We start from the raw sequence: 18,143 nt of genomic DNA, 5'->3' as shown, positions 1-18,143 counted from the left end.
AATAAAAACGAAACTAAAATGATCAAAACCCAATCTGGAAATTATGTGAAACTAAACCGAATTTAAAAAATCAGTAGAGTCATATCATACTAATATGATAACGATATTAGAAAAAAAAATGCAATAACTGTCAGAGATATCACGGTGTACTTCAAAAATGTTTGACCTTATTCCATGTTTGGTTGGATTGGGAATCAGTCATCTTGGTTGCTTGCACATTCAAGTTAATAACTATATAGAAATTTGAATATTTTGTTGATTCTTTGCAGTAGTATCCATATTTACATGTGTCATAATAGACCCGCTGGTACTGGTGATAGCGTTACACTTATAAAATAATAAATTATGAATCAGTAACGCATGCACACACAAAGGAAATAAGCAACTTACAACTGTTTTGACCAAAATTAAGACTTTATTGGTTTTATTTTAAGATAGCGGACATAAAGCAGAATATACTGACGATCAGCACATTGAATTTATAGTCCCAAATTTATAAAAGTTTGCTTAGGCAGCTATTTCTGGACTTCAGTCACTGTGTAATTAAGGAAGAATTTGGTCAAAGGGGAGGTAAAAATATAAACGGTCAGCGCGTGACCTCAGCTTTGATAATCTTTGACAGCTGCAGACTGTGGGCCAATCAGAAAACAGGAGGGGGGGAGCGCACGAGTGAACCCGGCCTCACGTGACGTGTCAGCTGACTTTTTCAGAAGTCAGAGGAAGCAGCAGCAGCGGCTGAGGTGACAGTCGGACTTCCACAAAGAAAGAAGGCTGTCGTGCTCATTTCGTTGCACTTTGTGGACGTGGGAGCTGGGCCGCTCTTGACCTTCCCGCTTCTCACTCAGGGAAAACTGCGGCACTTTGTTATATTCAGAGGTATGGTATCAGAAGAGTAGCTAGCTTTGTTAAGTGTGTGTTCTCGCTGCTGCTGTGTTAGTAGCTGACATACAGAGGAATATTGCTTGCGGTTGTTTGTGAGTCACTTATTCTGAAGCTGAAGCTGAAGTGTTAAGTTAAGCACCGCGACAGTAAGTGTTACTTCCTTGACACCCATCTTTGTTTTGTTCTTGTTGTGCCTGTTGTGTTGCTGTCCTGTACAGAGGCTGAGGCAAACGCTCTCTGAGGACACCTGCTGTCTGGACCATGAGGCTCTCCTCTCAGCCGCCCTCCTTTGGGCTGATAACCTGCTCTTTGGTCTTGATATTGCCGCTGTTTGGCTCCTGTCATCCAGCGCAGCTTTCCGGAAACCCCAGCCTGGTGTTCATGGAGCAGCTGAGCCACTCAAGTGTCAGATTCAACTGGAGAAATGTCACCTGCTACGTCTGCAAAGCTGTCTTCACCATTGTTGATGTTGCCCTTCTGGTAATGTGTTAAAAATGTCCTATTAAACCACAAGTTGCACAAGTGCAACAGACCATCCGGTCCTTAGAGCAGCTCAGGAAGTCATTTGTTTTAAAAGTGAAAAACATTTAGGAGACGTTTACTGGAGTATTAAAACTGCATTTAAGTGTAGTTATACATTACTTGTTGTTGTGGACTGCATTTTGACTACATGTATAATTAGAGCTTACGTTTTTACAGTCCGTAGAAAATCTTGATCAAAGTCCAACAAATGTTGGAAGACTGCAGCTGCCTCATAAAATGCTGTGCAGGAAGATTATGTTTTCCATATTATTAACCTGCATCATGAAATAGTGAGAGGTGCTTCTAGTATATTCAATATTCCCTTTACCATTTACATCAGTGTGTTTTCTAATGTTGAGAAGTAGAAACATTTAAACTGGATGGCTGAAGACTAGATTTGATATCAACATATGCTTCTGGTTTAACTGTTTTTTGTTTTTTTGTTTGTTTGTTTTTTATTTCTTCTTTGTGATTTGTGGTTTGTTCCGTTTATTGCACATTGTCCAACTTCCTAAACTGAACAAGGGACTTCTCTTAAGCTGTGGCAGTTACGCTTTTATTTATTTGTTTATTCAATTCTGGTACAGCCAAATTGGGTTAAAAAGACAATAAATCTGAGCAGTTCGCATTATGTTTCCAAATGTGAATCACCAATTATGTTAGAGAATATTACTGCACTTGCAGAGCATAAAAAGTTTAAAAATGTTCGTGGTGTATGATACAAGTCGTATGACACTCTGCTTCTTCTGTGTTTAGCATAAAAGTCCTTAGACTATGTCATGTGGTCTCTATTGACCACAAATAACATGTTTATCGTTAGCTGTAACTGCTGACCTCAACCACATGTGTTTGCATATTCTCCTGTTTTTTAAGTGCAAATGCTGCACTTAAATTCTGTGACTTATGTTCGTACTGTGAAATGTTTCTTTGAGCATGTTTAAATTCAGATTGTTCTAAACAAATTTTAGCTTGGCCTGCTTTGCAGGAAGTTCAAATGCAGTGGTTCGTTTTCTTAATTTCCTCCTCTCAGAGCTTGTTTTTTCTCTGTTAACCCCTTCCCCCAGAGTGATGCAAATGAAGAGCGAGTGGCACAAGCAGTAGGTGAGGCATGTATCCGTCTCCATCTGGCTGATGAGCAAGTCTGTCGGGATATAATTGAGCTGTTCAGGGATGACTTCATAAGGGCCCTGCAGGAGTCATTTCTGTGGCCCACTGAAGCGTGTGCTATACTGGTGGGCCCTTCCTGTGGCAAATTTGATGTGTATGCACCTTGGAACATCACTTTGCCAAATGTTCCTAAGCCCCCCGTTAAACCACCCTCTCCTCCCAAACCGGGTTCTCCACAGAGCAGAGTACTGTTTCTCACAGACATCCACTGGGACAGGGTGAGTGTGTGAAACGAAAAGAGCCAAAATTGAAGTGAAATCCTGGCAAACTTGGCTATTCTTGTCCTAATTTTGTGTATATATGTAGTCCCTCAAAGTGTGTCTGTCAGTAGGTGTGTATATGAAACCTTTTTATATTAAGGTCATACGTTTGTTAAAAACAAGGTTAAAGTTAGTGATTTACAGCGTCTGTATATTTTCGGCTTGACTCAGCATAAAGTGTTATGGCTTTGATCACCTGACTTGTTTTGGTTTAACTCGTGCCTTAAAAAAAATATTACTCTTTGTTCCTCCTGACAGGAATATGACGTCGGCAGTGCTGCAGACTGCAAGGAACCTCTGTGTTGTCGTAACAATTCAGGCTCTCCAAACTTGAGCAGGAGGAAGGCTGGGCACTGGGGAACTTATGGAAAGTGTGACCTGCCTCTTTGGACAGTGGAGAACCTTCTGGAAAATGCTGCCAAAGCTGGGCCATGGGACTGGGTTTACTGGACTGGAGACATACCAGCACACAATGTGTGGTCACAGACCAGGGAGCAGCAGTTGTCAGAGCTTACTGTCATCTCCAGACTCATCCACAAGTAAGTTAGCTTTAAGTTTAACTGACTTTTTTTGATACGTGCTACTTTAGCTCATAAAACAGCAGATCAGAGTAGTTTTAATATTATAAAACTAACAATATATGTTGTGCTGGTTTATGGCTACATTCATTACAAACACACTGTAGTCTGACTCAGACCATGTTAACATTCATAGGGTTGTCCAGTCATAAGTTTGTCATGTGCTATCTTGAACTGGTCCAATCTCATGTTGACTCTTAACTTTTGTCCTCAGACACCTGGGACCTAATGTGATGGTTTACCCTGCTGTAGGAAACCACGAGAGCACACCAGTAAACAGCTTCCCTCCACCCTATATTCATGGCAACAGATCCTCTTCCTGGCTATATGACCAAATGGCAGAGGAATGGGCCCCGTGGTTGCCAGATCAGGCATTGAAGACTTTAAGGTTACTGAATTTTATGATTTTATTATATGTGAATGTCCTTTGCCACAGTACTGCAGTTAAAGCTACCCGTAGGTAACAAAGCATTTACACTGGAACACGAGGAAACTGTGTTTATGATGCAGTTTCACTTTGACTGGTTACCAGTGATGGAAAGTGTTTCTTATAAACTTACTGGCCACTTTTTTTAGGTGTAGCTGTTAAACTGCTCATTAATGCAGATATCTAAACAGCCAATCACATAGCAGCAACTAACCTGATTAACTGCTCATTAATGCAACTATCTCATTAGGCAATCACATGACAGCCACTCAGTGTGTTTAATCACGCAGACATGATGAATAGAATTAGAATAGAATAGAATTCAACTTTATTGTCATTGCACATGCACAGGTACAGGGCAACGAAATGCAGTTTGCATCCATCCAGAAGTGCTTTAGTGATATAGATATATTACAATATATATTAGCAATAATATAGATATGTGAGTATATTACAGAAATGGGTCTATTATGGTATGTTATAATGTACACGGTATGAAGTATGTTGTGAATATTCTATAACTATAAGTATGTACAGGCTGTAGTGAGTACAAGCTATGTACAGGATATGAACAGGATATAAATATGAAAAACTATACAGAATATGAAATAAATAACTTTACAGAATCTGGGATATACAGCTATACAGAAATGGGAACTATGCAAGTTGTAAACAGTTGTAGGATTAAAGATTATCGAATGTACAGAATGATTATTTACACAGAGCTATACAGTAGTGCAGTTAAGATAAGTGAGGGTGTAGATAGTTTCTACAGAGGCTATATAAAGTGCTAGTGGTTGTGAGTGGTGGTTCAGTCCATGTTATTATTGTGTTTGAGGGTACAGTTGTCCATTGTGGGTGTGTGTATGTTCAGTCCATGAGTTTAACGTGGGTCAGATGTCAGGAGGCAGAGTTCAGGAGTCTGACAGCTGTGGGGAAGAAGCTGTTCCGGTACCTGGTGGTCTTAGTCCGGAGGCTCCTGTGGCGCCTCCCAGAGGGCAGGAGGGTGAAGAGTCCATGTGATGGGTGACTGGGGTCTTTGATGATTTTCCCAGCCCTTTTCAGACACCGCTTCCTGTAGATGTCTTTTATGGCAGGAAGTGGTGCTCCGGCGATGCGCTGGGCAGTTTTCACGACCCTCTGCAACGCCTTCCGGTCCGAGGCAGAGCAGTTCCCGTACCAGACTGTTATACAGTTGGTCAGGATGCTCTCGATGGTGCAGCGATAGAAGTTCACCAGGGTGTCTGAGGACAGGTGGTTCTTCCTCAGAGTCCTCAAGAAGAAGAGGCGCAGTCTGCTGAAGTTCAAACCGAACATCAGAATGTGGAACATGGTTATTTAATTTAATTTGAATGTGGTATGGTTGGTGGTGTCAGATGGACTGGTGTGATTATGTCCGAAACTGCTGATCTGTTGGGATTTTCCCACTCAACCATTTCTAGGATTTACAGAGAATGGGCTGAAAAAGAGAAAATGCCCAGTGAACAGCAGTTCTTTGGGTGAAAATTCCTTGTTGATGCCAGAGGTCGGAGAATGGGCTACAAAAGACCACTTCGGTCCCAGTCCTGTTGTTGTATACACTCACTGGCCTCTGCTGGCCAGTGAGTGTATACAACACTTTGAGCTTCAATAAGTGACCCAGAGCCTGATAATGTCTAGAGTTTCATTTAAATTTGAGTCATTCAGAGGTCCTGTTGTTGTAATTGCAGATATGGAGGATTCTACACAGTGCAGATTCAGCCTGGTCTGAGGCTGGTTTCTCTCAATATGAACTTTTGTGCACGAGAAAACTTTTGGCTGATGGTGAACTCCACCGATCCCGGGGATCAGCTGCAGTGGCTCATACACATTCTCCAGGCCAGCGAGGACAAGGGAGAAAAAGTGAGTTTGATCATTTAACACTGTGACATTGGGATTCTCTTATTTTAATTACCTCTGATCTCATTTATTAAGCAAAGGAAAACATTTATTTTTCTTTAAAAATATCTCCTCCTTTATTGTAGGTACATATCATTGGTCACATCCCACCTGGCCTTTGTCTTAGCAGCTGGAGCTGGAACTATTATCACATTGTCAACAGGTAGCTGCAGTAGCCACTGAAGATTTAATATAAAGCTGTTAGAAACTGTTAGAAGATAACTGGAGTACTAAAGTCAGTCTGGCTACCTCTTTGTCACTTGGAGAATGATTTGGGCTCGTATTCATTAAGCAATGGTTTATTGTTTAATTGCAGAGCATTAAATGTTTCCCAATGTGAATTTAGAAAAGGTGCGTGTGTAATGCTGATCAATGCAACTAAATCCCAATAAGCAGTATTCTTGGAATTACAGCAGCGAGATACAGAGCTGGCTTATTACTAGAAACACTTTTCAGCATCTGAAGCATGTGAACAGAGATGAATTGGTTGGTTTCTCTTTGGTAAACTACTCTCGCATCCTTTCTTCAGGTATGAAAGTACAATCACTGGACAGTTTTTTGGCCATACGCACCTGGATGAGTTCCAGATGTTTTATGATGAGGAAACCATGACCCACCCATTGGGGGTAGTGTTTATTGCTCCCAGTGTCACTACCTTTGTTGGCCTTAATCCAGGTGAGTTAATAATTGAGTTAAATCATCTTCCAGCATTTCATAAGCAGCACACTCACACGCAGCAAAAATATATCTTTTCAGGATACCGTGTCTACTATGTTGATGGGAACTACCAAGGAAGCTCTCGGCTGGTACTCGACCATGAAACCTACATCATGAACCTTACAGAGGCAAACCACAGTCCATGGGCACCACATAGTCCACAAAAGGATCCTAAATGGACACTACTGTACCGTGCCACTGAAGCTTATGGTCTGTCTACTCTGTTCCCCTCCGATTTTAATCGGCTGATTGGGACCTTTATCAATGATGATCCTGTCTTCCAGAAGTTCTGGTATTTGAGGTATAAAGGACACGTCTCAAAGCCTTGCAAAGAGGTCTGCAAGACCGGTATACTGTGCTACCTGCGAAGTGGGCGTTATGATGACCTGAAGCAGTGCGACTACCTTAATGGTTTTAAAGGAAGCTTAGCCAGAGCTGCCACAAAAACTCTCTGTTGATCTGATGGAGTTTAGCCTGGAAAAGGCAGGGTGAGGGGGAAAAAGCAATATGACTAAATATGATACTGAGCCAAAAACAAATCATCCTCTGTTGCAGATGGACAATGATTGTTTTGTTTTTTTTATAGGTTTGGTTTCATAAAGTCACTTGACCTATTATTCATGTTCACATGGATGTGGAACTTAGAAACCCAACTTGAGTATTTGCTGTGCCTCATCACTAATAATGTGTTTTAAATCACTTAGATGAATGTGGGACGGTTGACTTTTTTTCTTTAATGTCAGTTGTGAAAAGGGTGGTTAAAATTGTTCTGAAGCGCACACAGTGTTAGGCATTACAAGGATTCTTCAGTTCTCATGATTTAAGCAGTTCTTTTGAAGCCAGTGCCTTTTCTTTTTTTTTTTTGTTAAACATGAACTTATCGATTCTTGCGATATATCTTTTAAACCTCTGTCCCTCTGAAATTTTAGTCATCCATTAATTTTCTTCTTTTTATATAAATTTGGGGTTGCAAAGTGGCTGGAGCCTTTCCAGCGGTCGTGGGGCAAGAGGTGGAGCACACCCTCTATAGGTTGCAAGCCTGTGGCTAACACAGACAGGCAGCCATTCACACCCACATTGACACAAGAACCGACACATATACAGTAACCTTGCAAACTCCACACAGAAAGACACCTGCTGGCAGACCTTATTCTTGTGCCGCGATGAAGCTAATCTCAGTCCCACAGTGTGACTCAAATGTTCTGGCACTTTAATATCTTTTTTTTTTTAAGTCCTTCGTCAGCACCATTGTTTGGATTTTAGGCCTGTGCTTTATGTAATCCACCTTATGTGCAACATTTTTTGCCTCAGCAAAAACATCTTTTAGCCAACCAAAGAGCAGTATTTTACATTCCTAATGTTTACTTCTGCCTGCACTTTGTTTTTAGCCACTTTCTTTAGCAGTGAATAAATCTGACATGCTTGTTTGGCTCCTCAAATCTGGGGAATTAATGGTGTAACAGGAAAGTGCTTGTAATATAAGCAGTAATTTAAGCGATTGTACAGAGTGTGAATAAAATTGCTTGCTCGTTACCTATTTGTGGGGCAAATATTGAGTTTAAATTAAAATGATTATTTTTAATTAATCAAACACATGCACAGCTCCAACACTTTATTACAGTTTTTTGTTCTTCAGAAATTTGATACAAAAACTGCCATCAAATCATTATTTGCATTGAAGTGACCCTTAATTCATCAAAATCAATACAGTTTCTACAATAGCTGCTGCTTTGAAAGCTCAAATTCTAAATCATTGTGAGACTAACATCTTTTCTGAGCTCTCGTTAGCAATGTCTTAGCTTCCTCTCTCCCTTTTCCACATTTCCACCAAAGACAACTCTAACCCTAACCAATACTTAGGCTACTTTAGGTTTCAATAAATCCTCAAGTGGGGCTGAATAGGTAACAGCATTGGGAAATAGTTCACAAATAAAGCACTGAGCTATGAAAAGAAAAGCCACATATAGCTTTATAATTTCATGAATGCTAAATGTTGATCATTTTACTACATACAACAAAAGTACCTGCACATACAGATTAATTTAAATGTGGACATTATTCTTTGTGTATTGGTAATTCTCCATGTCTCACAAATTTAAGTGGCAAAAGCTGAGAGTAGAATTTTAGTCTACATTATTTGTAAAGTGGAGAATTGTAAGCACTTAAGATCACAACATTTAAACATGTAAATGTGCGGTATTCCTCTGGTCAATTTTAAACACCAAAACTGCATTTTTTAAATTAGTGTTCAATTTGCATATTTCTGTTCATTATGCATCATTAAAGCTAGAACAGGTTTTCCCATCTTTCGATCTTTCTTTTATTCAGATTCTAAGAAGAACATAGTGACACCAAAGTCTTCCTTGTACAGGTCCCAGGTCTTTGGTTTGTGTGGGTTGTCCAGCTCTTCCCTGGGTAAAAACAACCTGAGGACAGTTTAAAGAGTGTAAGTCATGATAATACAGTCAAAAGAATACAAAAAAACGGTCTCTGATCTGCTGAAATAGAAAAAGAAACACACTTGTTATCTTCTATGAAGGATGTATTGAACCAGAAGTAGAATGGAACATCTTCATATCCTTTCGGGAGACCCTAAGGGTGATGAGAACAGATCACATGAATCTAATTCACAAGCTTTCCTTTAATATAGGTGAAAGGTGAAAAAGTAAGCACTCACTGCACTCGATTCAAACATGACCTTCACATCTCCTTCAACCACAGGTCCATTCTGCAGGCTGATGACTGCTGCGTTATTACCCACATCAGGAAATACCTAACAAAACGCATAAACGGGTTAAAACGCTAAAACTCTTCAATCCTGTTGTGTGAATTTGTGAGTGTGTGACAGACTTACCGTGCAGTTCTCCTGCTTGGCACACACACACTCAAACACCAGCTCTTTTCTCACAATTATCTTGACCTTGAAATCGCTACCATTACCTTTACCAACGCCTGAGCAGGAGTAGAGGGAGAAAAAAAAAAAAAGCTCATGTGCCACTGTTGGTGGTGCAGCTATAAACGAACATGATTCAGGTTTTCTAGTTTACCTGCTATGGAGTGGATACGGATGCTTTTAATCCTGAGGCTTTTCGGTGGAGGCAATTGTCTGTTGAACTTATTCTTCATGATTTCATAGTACCCTACGTACCGGCTCTGCAGGACACAAAAACAACAAAACCTTTTAACATATTGTGGCTGTAGGAGGTAGAGCAAGCCATCTACTAATTGGAAGGTTGGTGGTTTGATCCCTGGCTCTGCCTAGTCTGCATACCAAATATCCTTGGGCAAGATATTAACCCCAAGTAGCTATGTGATGCATCCATCGGAGTATGAATGTGTGTGAATGGTGGTTAGAAAGCATAGAAGATAGTGAATATGTGAATTTGGCATGTTCTATAGAGCGCTTTGAGTACTCTGGGAAAGTAGAAAAGAATAAGAATCAGTCCATTTACCATTAAAAAAAAGCAAGCATTTAGTTTTTGTACGTGTATTCCAACAGGCTTAAGAAGATGTTGAGACTCCAGAATCCCTTTTATGCTTCTTGGAATTGATTTCACCGGTGCCTAAAACTCTAATATACTTATTCCAAAAGACATTCCTTTACTATTTGTTTTGATGATGGTTGTGAAGAGCGATGTCTCACAGGTACGCCCAAAATCTCCCACAAATGATTTGTAAGACAGAACCCTTGGCTGTTTCCAAATACTTTCCTAGAAAAGGTTTGGCCAAAACCTGGCAACTTTCTGTGGCGATGTTACAAATTTTGTAAAAAAAAAAAAAACAAAACAGTTGCCTCACATGTGAAGAAGGCCGTTGTATTGCTGCCATGCTTTTGTGTTTCTGCCACATGGAGCTGCTCATCATAATGATTAGAGGTCTTCACTACAAAGAGTTTTTGATGACTTGTTGTTACCTGAGAGGGAGTCTCCACCCCCTGAAACTTGGAGCTCTGACTTTTGTCCGTCCTCCGCTCGCCAAAATACTCCAGACTGTCCTTCAGTGCGAAAAGAAACAGATGTAAGGATATAGCTTTGTTTTAAAGCACTTATCTATTTACCCTAGTTTCACAAGTAAGTAAGAGAGATGTACCTGTGCACTCTCAAACTGGTCACTGTCGATAAGCCAGGTGCACACCATAGTACCGGTGCGTCCTGGGAAAGGGAGCAGTAGAATTCACATTTAAAAAGACGCATATTTTCAAATAAGTGATCCAATGATAATGAGTCAAGGAGAGCTCACTAATGTTACCTTTCCCTCCTTTGCAGTGGATCGCAATGATGTTTTGGGGATCAGCAGACATCCACTCTCTCACGCTCGCTGTGTATTTGAGCATGTCCCTGAAACAATCCAGTACAAGAACAAAGAAATAAGGTGTGAAAATACTAATTGGCACTGGAATTGATGCAGTTGTGATGCATCTTTTTCCTGGATCCGAGTCATTTATAGAAATGCTTGAAGTCTCAACATTGGTATAGGTTTACTACAAGAAAAAGATCCAGATTAAAGAAAAGGCCACATATGAAACAGAAACCGTGCTCACTCCAAGGAGGGGACATTGTGGTCATCAATAAACACCCGTTCAACCCTGTAGTGGAAGAACTGGGGGTCGTAGCCTTTCTCACCTGGAAGCAAAAAGAAACTACGCTGTTTTGTAATCCTCAACAAAAGGGCATACAGTGCATGTGAGGAAAGGTGGTGCACACTTACTGCAAAGATTGTAAACTTTATAATGGCCTTCATGTTTAGTGTCTAGAAACCTTGCCACTTCCTGCACAAAGAGAGAAGAGAAGTCAGTTAAAAGCCAATGGTAACTGTGATTGGGATCATCTTGATCTTTGTCTATGTTATTATTATGTTTGTAAAATGAAGCAGGTGGTGCATGGTTCGCATCCAAGGCCACTCACTTACCCTGATTGGATTCCTATAGAAGGCTTGCTTCCCAGAGGAGGGGAAAGACATGGCGATGACGCGGTCTACAGAGCGGGTAAAGATGCAAAATCATTGTTTTTCTTTTCTTTTTTTTCTTTTTTTTAAATCTCAAAATGTATTTTCCTGACATGCATAATTGTTTAACTTCAAACACCTGCCTGTGACATAGGTAAGATCGAGGTCAAATCCATCCTTCTGATAACGCCGCTTGTTTTCAGAAATCTGAAAAATAAGCAATTTTTCCAGTGTTCTTTCTTGATGCCAACCCTAACACTTGTAACTGTCCAGTTTGCGTCTAGAATGACGACCTTACCATCCTCCTGGTGACTTTCTCCAGCTCTTTCTTCTGAGCAGCCAGTCTGAAAACCCTCACGAGGATTATTATTCTCAAGAAGCGGAGAAATGTCACAACCCTGAAAGGAAAATTGCAAAAGTGAATCATTATTCCAGGTGTTCGAAGTCCAGTGCATTCAAAAGGAGATTATAAAATCTGTAATATGGTTTACGATACTCTATGCAACTACTGCATGTAGCTTAAAACCATATGGTTAAGCTAAACAGTCATTAGACAATCAGCCAAGTCAGTCATTCATTCTCAGATTTTCACCACCAAATAAGAAAACAAAAATAACTTCAACATTTTTTTGCTTTTGTTTTTAAAGTACAATATGGCTAATTGCAAATTTACTGAAAACATTGCTCTATTGCTTTCTTTTTGGAGTAGTTTGTACACAGATCTATGAGGTCAGTCAGGAATCATAAGAGAAAACAAGTAGGTGGGCTATTGGTGTAAATTCCCATATGGAAAAGAAATACAAGATTTTTTTTAATTCAAATATTAAATGTGTTATACTATGATATGCTCATTAAAGTGGCCCCTTTTGCATTTTTCTTATCCAACAAAATGTTTATTTACTGATCATACTTAATTATTTAATTGTTCCTTCCGACTGTATGCCTGTTGTGATGGGAATGCAATGAGCAAACATGTACCTGGGGATGAGGCTGGGACCTGACAGGTCAGAGAAGGTGTAGACCATGGTGACCACCAGTGTGACAATCACCACGCAGGCGTCTATGATGTTCAGCTTGGAGCTGAAGTACACTTTGAAACTAAAAGGAGGCCAAGATAAGTGGAAACATGACACAAGACAATTAGTATACAGCTGGAGAAAGACTCCGCACAGATCATGCAATGGACATATTCAGTGATTTCTCTGACACTCTGATGACTGTGCCATTACATTTCCTAATCCCTAACCCAAAACATTTCCTGTCTGACTTCCTTTTCACAACTTCCTGTTTAATGACAAATCAGACTTGGTTTCAGCTGATTCAAAACTCCGGTGGGAATCACTGCTTTAAACATTTCTCTTTCTCACATTAGCACGGAAACAGTTGCGATCGCGATCCACTGCATCAATGTGAACACTTCTTCTAGCGCAGTGTCAGCAAAAAATTACTTTTGCAAAAGCAAGTTTTGTCTGATTTGTTAGGCAATCCACTGGCTTCCTCAGAACAGAGGCTATTCTTCCTGGAAGGCTGGCTCATGCGCATGACTTCTTACTCACAAACGGGTGTTGATGGTTACAGAGGTGCAGAAAACAACAACTAGACTCCCACAAGCATTTCTCACTCACCCCTCCACATAGACACGCAGGAGGACATCGGCAAGGAAGAAGAAAGAGATGGTGAGGGACACAGCCTCTAACGCATTTCCAGCATCTCTACTCTTGGCTGGCAGCGAGAGATCCACAATCACCAGCACAAAGTCCACTATGATCAGTGTTACTCCAAATAAACTGGAAAGAAAGACATGCAAATGATGATAAAACATCCACTTAATTAAAAAGACAACCAGGTAGGGGTGTACCCTTTTCCAATTTGCAAAAAACACACTCACCGAAAGCCAAAGGACATGACAAACGGGGCTATCCTTTTCCGAAGATTGCTGCAAAACAGGGGACAGGGTTATATGTGCCTGTATGTAGAGCTGAAGGGTTGTGCAAATTGGATCTCTGTAAACTTACTAGTACAGCGTGTCTGGTAGTGCACTCTCCTCCTTTCCATCATCAATCTCTACTTTAGCGTTCTCCATCTTTGTCATGTTTCTGAGAAGACAGAGAGATTACGGACAAAGACACACAAATATATGTATTTGTTTGATATATATAGAGAGAGATAAATAAATAAAAACCTCACCCATTTACACTTGAGTCTAACCCTGGGCTAAAGTACACAGAGGACATGATGCTTCTGTTTCCTTTCTCTTTTTGTCCTGAACGTGGAGTTTCTGCATTTGGAGACAAAAGCGTGATAAGATTGAGTGCACCCATTTCGGCGCGATGCTACGTGGTTACAATGTGGAAACAAATGAGACAAGAGTGCATAAACTTTGTGTCATCGTCCTAAAACGCTGCTTTTCTTCAAACCAGTCTCTCACGCATTTCCCGGTGCTACCTGCAGGATGCAGGAGTCCACAGCGCGTCCCTAAACCACTACATTCAGCTGCAGCACGTACAAAGAAACTGCTCAAGAAAGGAATCGCTCATTCCGTTTACCTCTGGGTAAATTTTAACAAAATTTCACCGCCCGGTCCACAGTCTGTGTGATCACCATTCACTGTCCTGTTGCTTTCCTTGCAGCGTTCACAACAAATCAGACCCTCAAAAAGCCCAACTAAACTAAACTCCCACCGCCTGCTTACCGTCGGGACTGTCATTCGTCAAATTATACGAGACTTCGTCTTGTGACTTCTCCCGGGGACAAAGGAAGACGGTTCAAAGGTTAACCGGGTGGATTTTTTTCTATCCATCCACTATTCCTCATCGTTTTTGCAAACGTAGCGGTTTCGAACTTCCTGGAGCTCAGTAGGAAAAAAAAAGAAAAAACAGGAGGAAAAAATGCCCCCCCTCTTTATTCATATTTCCTCCTCAGCTTACTTTGACTCAAAAACAGAGTCTGACGGTAACCCTTCTGCACAGACGTATTTAAACCGCCGATAGTTACTAAACTAGCCCAACGGGCTGCCTAATTTGGAACATCTGGTTCTAATAGACTGGCCAAAATAACGAAATAGTACATTCCTGCCTTTTGCGTCACTTGTTTGTTTGTTTTTTGTCATGAATTCATGAAATTTGGGTATGATATTCAGAAAAGTAAAAAGTAAAAAAAAAAAAATGAAATAAATACATAGAAAACACAAAATACCTCAACTGCTCCCTTTAGGGGTCGCCACAGCGCATGTCTGCCTCCATCTGACCCATTTTCCTTGCATCATCTTTTATTACAACAACCCTCTGCGTGTTTACTTCACATGCAGAGGGTCATTTATCGTCTTCCCACACGCTGACTTCCTACACTACAGTTTGCACCTTTCCCGTGTTTTATACCATTGCATATTAAATATGTGTAAATATTATAACTTTAGTGTCCTGGGTAATGTTCACCCGGATGCTCTGCTGTTCATGAAATTACTAAGAAATCATATATTGCATTACTTTATTGCTCGAATTAGTGTTTGAAGTAGGACATTTATATAAAAAGAATGTAATTTTTTTTAGGAATAATTGTCTCCCCCCAATAGATCACTGTGTTATATTTAAAAGGCAAACCCCACAAGCAGCGCTTCTGGTATGTAAATGGAGCTCTTTCAACATTTTCGGTCAGTGAAGCTATTTGCAGCTCTGAGATCAGCTCTACTTTCAAGACAATGCGATGGTTTATGAAGGAGCAAGCACAAAACTGACCTGAGTTCAGTGTTTGACGAGACCGTTCTAGTCCGAATCCTCTAATGTGAAACATGCAGACGCCCAGCCTATAAATAATGCTGACAAATTTTAGGGGAAGAGAACACTGAACCTGAAGAAAACAAGGGAAGCTTTGTGAAATGAAGGTAAGGCTTGTGGCTTCGAGATTCTTCAGGTGTTTAAAAAAAGCATTTAAAGTTTTGGATAACTTTTTCTTAAAGTTTTAATCTAAATTGTCTTGTTTATTTTAGAAAACGTGGTTTTTCCTAAAAGTCATGCCAGTGTTGCTGTTCTTGACTCTGCTGTGCCCAGTCTTGGTCTCCTCTTCACAGCCGTCTGTATGTATCTACTCTGTAACAAATATTTTCATTTATTTTTGTATTGACTGTGAAAACTGAAAATGTTTGCCTTAAATTGTGTTTTTTCTAGATGTGTAGAAAAAAACTGTGATGCATTACTTGCTTCCTCTGTGTGTTATCAGAATAAAAACAGAGGTATTTTTTTCCTTCCTTATTTTAAGGCAACAGACTCGTGCGGGCCTGAGTTTGCTGTTCTCAAGCGCAGCATAAGGAAACTTGAAAATGGTCTTTTGATCAGAAAATGGCAGGTTGAGCACTTGCAGACGCACAAATACTTCCGTCCGTTTCAGCCTGCTGCGTCTAACAGCAAACCTCAGGCTGATTCAGACCCCGATTCTGGTTTAAACCACAACAAGAGCGCAGCACTAGATGGACTGGATATGACGCTGACTAAACCACTTCCACCGACAGGCAGTTTAATTGTATATGATAAAGGTAAGAAAAGCGCACTATGTTTGGTGCAAATCTACAGTGCATGACGCATTTTTCTATTTCTAGTTCACTGAGTTTTGCACATGCACAGCTATTTTTACTTGACATGCAACACAAAGTCAAAATGTCAATGTAAGAACAATAATCAGCAATCTCTGAAGCATTTAGTCTTTCTTCTAGACTGTTCTGAACTGTTCGACAGACAGAGACCATCAAGCGGTTTCTACCGCATAAGACCCAAATTACATCAGGAGCCCTTTTTAGTTTACTGTGACATGGATGATGGAGGAGGGTGGACAGTGTTTCAAAAACGCCGGCATGGAAGAGTTGACTTTCACAGGTAATTGTGCAGAAGAAGTAGCCCACAGCATGTGGGTGGAAGATCCCACAGCCTGTCTATCTAGTATGATGCTGATAAAGCTTGTGGGGTTTTCTGTTTGAAGTCAACTGCCAGCCTACTTCTCATTTCAGAGACTGGGTGGACTACAGAGATGGCTTTGGCGACTTCAAACTGTGGAATGACGAGTTTTGGTTGGGCAATGAACATATTTACTCTCTGCTCTCAGAAGGTCAGCAGGTCACGTTATGCACTAATGCTTCACATTAGACACCCAGTATGTGTTTTTTCATTCATATGTTGCATTTTAAAAAGTTCTATTTCCTGTCTTATTAGCTTCTCCTTTACCAACTTTACTTTGTGTCTTTTTTGTGCTAAAGGTAAGAACCTTGTGAAGATCGATCTTATGGATTGGGATGGACAGAGAAGCTATGCGTTTTATGACAACTTCAGGATCACCGATGAGGCTGTGAGAAAAACACTTTGTGTAGCTTTTCCTTAGAATCATAAGTATAACGATCCTCCCAGGAAACATTGTTCTAATGCTCATTCCAGGATAAATATCGTCTTCAGTATGGGCAGTACAGTGGGTCAGCGGGAGATGCTCTCAGTGGAAGCAGGGGTGTGGTGGAGCAGTGGTCTTCTTGCCTCAGTGGCATGCATTTCAGCACCAGGGATCAGGTTAGTCGCACATCTGTCAAAACCATTACCACTCCAAGATGGCAAGTTGATGTTTCACAGCACGTCTAATAGACTACTCATGTGCAAATGATGAATGTGAAAACACTGATGCCGGTGGTTGACAGGATAATGACCGGTACCTCCAGGGAAGCTGTGCCCAGGAGAATAAAGCAGGTTGGTGGTACAACAGGTGAGGCTGTCACCCACCCTTTCTGTTTCATGATGAGTCTGCATCACTTCAAATGTGATTATGAAGTTTCTGTCCCTTCACCGGGTTTTGTAATTTGGAAAATTTACCTTTGACATTGTGCCCTTAACTTCTGATCTACAGATGTCATGCAGCCAACTTAAATGGAAAATTCTATCGCAGAGGGAAGTACAAAGCCGAGTATGATGACGGTATTGTTTGGGGGACCTGGAAAGGCCTTTGGTATTCACTTAAACACACCACCATGAAGGTGCGGCCTCTGGTTTTCCTAGACGCCGTGGGCAGTGGAGCGGGCGAAATTTAAAAACCTAAACGCTAAAAAACAAAAACAAACATTCTTTGCCATATTTTAATTTCTCCCTTTGCTATTTTTCTATCAAATATCAGTAATACCGTATTGTATGCATTTCTTTCTGTAAAGTGTCTATTAACCAAACACTAAAATAAACAGCATTTCATCCATAACACCTCTCTGATGTTCATTTGATTGTCCTCAAGCATAGTTACAATGGATACAACTGTGTAATTTTCATTACATATTTGACACTGCTTAGATCTCACATTAAACAGTGAAGCTGTCAGGATCTGGAGACTCGACTGGAAAGTGCTATCAGGCACCTGAGTTCCTTGGTCTCCACCCCTGGGCGGAGCCATCTCCCTGCTACAGTCCTGCACACCTGAGACTGATTCGGGGCAATCAGGTTGAGGATTTAAGGTCCCCTCAGACTCTCCTTCACCGCCAGTGCGTCAAAGACCTCACGTTGGTATTGACTCTACGGCTTTTCACGCTCTTGCCACTTTTTCATTGTTAACCTTGGTTTCATGTGCATTTCCTGGACCTTCGTTGTCATCGCCCTCAACCCCAGCTCGCCTTACCTGCCCTCCAGCCTCACTCACCACCTTGGACACAGCGGAACTCAGGTCTGCCAGCCGTTCCACTACTCCCCTGGACTACCACCGCCTCTCCCTGAAAGCGAG

General features: G+C 40.9%; 3 protein-coding genes across 5 annotated transcripts; 2 read left to right on the top strand and 1 right to left on the bottom strand.

Annotated features, from left to right (window-relative positions):
* Window positions 1–697: 697 nt before the first annotated feature.
* Window positions 698–8,776, top strand: smpd1 (sphingomyelin phosphodiesterase 1). The gene is made up of 9 exons (XM_085470324.1): window positions 698–876; window positions 1,101–1,362; window positions 2,469–2,789; window positions 3,090–3,370; window positions 3,624–3,797; window positions 5,546–5,717; window positions 5,840–5,916; window positions 6,283–6,428; window positions 6,510–8,776. Exons 2-9 carry the CDS (start codon window positions 1,144–1,146, stop codon window positions 6,926–6,928), a joined length of 1,809 nt encoding a protein of 602 aa, XP_085326450.1. The 5' UTR covers window positions 698–876; window positions 1,101–1,143; the 3' UTR covers window positions 6,929–8,776.
* On the bottom strand, window positions 8,068–18,120 carry tpte (transmembrane phosphatase with tensin homology). 3 transcript variants are annotated; one of them, XM_085470329.1, is made up of 19 exons: window positions 18,042–18,120; window positions 13,602–13,692; window positions 13,430–13,510; window positions 13,303–13,350; window positions 13,040–13,201; window positions 12,393–12,512; window positions 11,713–11,812; window positions 11,558–11,621; window positions 11,379–11,443; window positions 11,178–11,238; window positions 11,011–11,092; window positions 10,719–10,807; window positions 10,560–10,621; window positions 10,384–10,464; window positions 9,518–9,623; window positions 9,325–9,422; window positions 9,148–9,243; window positions 8,992–9,062; window positions 8,068–8,896 (listed from the first exon to the last, which is right to left on the bottom strand). In XM_085470329.1, exons 2-19 carry the CDS (start codon window positions 13,646–13,648, stop codon window positions 8,791–8,793), a joined length of 1,539 nt encoding a protein of 512 aa, XP_085326455.1. In that variant the 5' UTR covers window positions 13,649–13,692; window positions 18,042–18,120; the 3' UTR covers window positions 8,068–8,790. The 3 variants fall into 3 exon arrangements, with proteins under 3 accessions (XP_085326455.1, XP_085326454.1, XP_085326456.1); XM_085470328.1 differs by lacking the exon at window positions 18,042–18,120 and adding an exon at window positions 14,107–14,280; XM_085470330.1 differs by lacking the exon at window positions 18,042–18,120 and adding an exon at window positions 13,961–14,099.
* fgl1b (fibrinogen like 1B) lies at window positions 15,165–17,624 on the top strand. Its single transcript, XM_085471386.1, has 9 exons — window positions 15,165–15,294; window positions 15,400–15,486; window positions 15,669–15,942; window positions 16,120–16,279; window positions 16,411–16,508; window positions 16,657–16,745; window positions 16,832–16,957; window positions 17,083–17,147; window positions 17,289–17,624. Exons 1-9 carry the CDS (start codon window positions 15,289–15,291, stop codon window positions 17,467–17,469), a joined length of 1,086 nt encoding a protein of 361 aa, XP_085327512.1. The 5' UTR covers window positions 15,165–15,288; the 3' UTR covers window positions 17,470–17,624.
* Window positions 18,121–18,143: the final 23 nt, after the last annotated feature.

This window comes from Copadichromis virginalis, linkage group LG10 (genome assembly GCF_057382275.1).
Source record: "Copadichromis virginalis isolate Kocher_CV1m ecotype Utaka linkage group LG10, C_Virginalis_male_GT1.1, whole genome shotgun sequence".
Classification (NCBI taxonomy): Eukaryota; Metazoa; Chordata; class Actinopteri; order Cichliformes; family Cichlidae; genus Copadichromis; species Copadichromis virginalis.
The sequence above is the reverse complement of the archived record's forward strand: the minus strand, read 5'-3'. Positions and strand labels throughout refer to the sequence as shown.

Excerpts from the sequence above, each read along its gene's own strand:
- tpte (XM_085470329.1), bottom strand. The coding sequence starts at position 13,648 with ATGTCCTCTGTGTACTTTAGCCCAGGGTTAGACTCAAGTGTAAATGG. Across the intron at positions 11,239-11,378 it reads TCTATAGGAATCCAATCAGG|GAAGTGGCAAGGTTTCTAGA; the intron begins GTAAGTGAGTGG and ends CTCTTTGTGCAG. Across the intron at positions 9,063-9,147 it reads TCATGTTTGAATCGAGTGCA|GGTCTCCCGAAAGGATATGA; the intron begins GTGAGTGCTTAC and ends CATCACCCTTAG.
- fgl1b (XM_085471386.1), top strand. Across the intron at positions 15,487-15,668 it reads TCTCCTCTTCACAGCCGTCT|GCAACAGACTCGTGCGGGCC; the intron begins GTATGTATCTAC and ends CCTTATTTTAAG. Across the intron at positions 16,746-16,831 it reads TCAGGATCACCGATGAGGCT|GATAAATATCGTCTTCAGTA; the intron begins GTGAGAAAAACA and ends TGCTCATTCCAG.
- smpd1 (XM_085470324.1), top strand. The coding sequence starts at position 1,144 with ATGAGGCTCTCCTCTCAGCCGCCCTCCTTTGGGCTGATAACCTGCTCT. Across the intron at positions 1,363-2,468 it reads TTGTTGATGTTGCCCTTCTG|AGTGATGCAAATGAAGAGCG; the intron begins GTAATGTGTTAA and ends CCCTTCCCCCAG. Across the intron at positions 6,429-6,509 it reads CTTTGTTGGCCTTAATCCAG|GATACCGTGTCTACTATGTT; the intron begins GTGAGTTAATAA and ends ATATCTTTTCAG.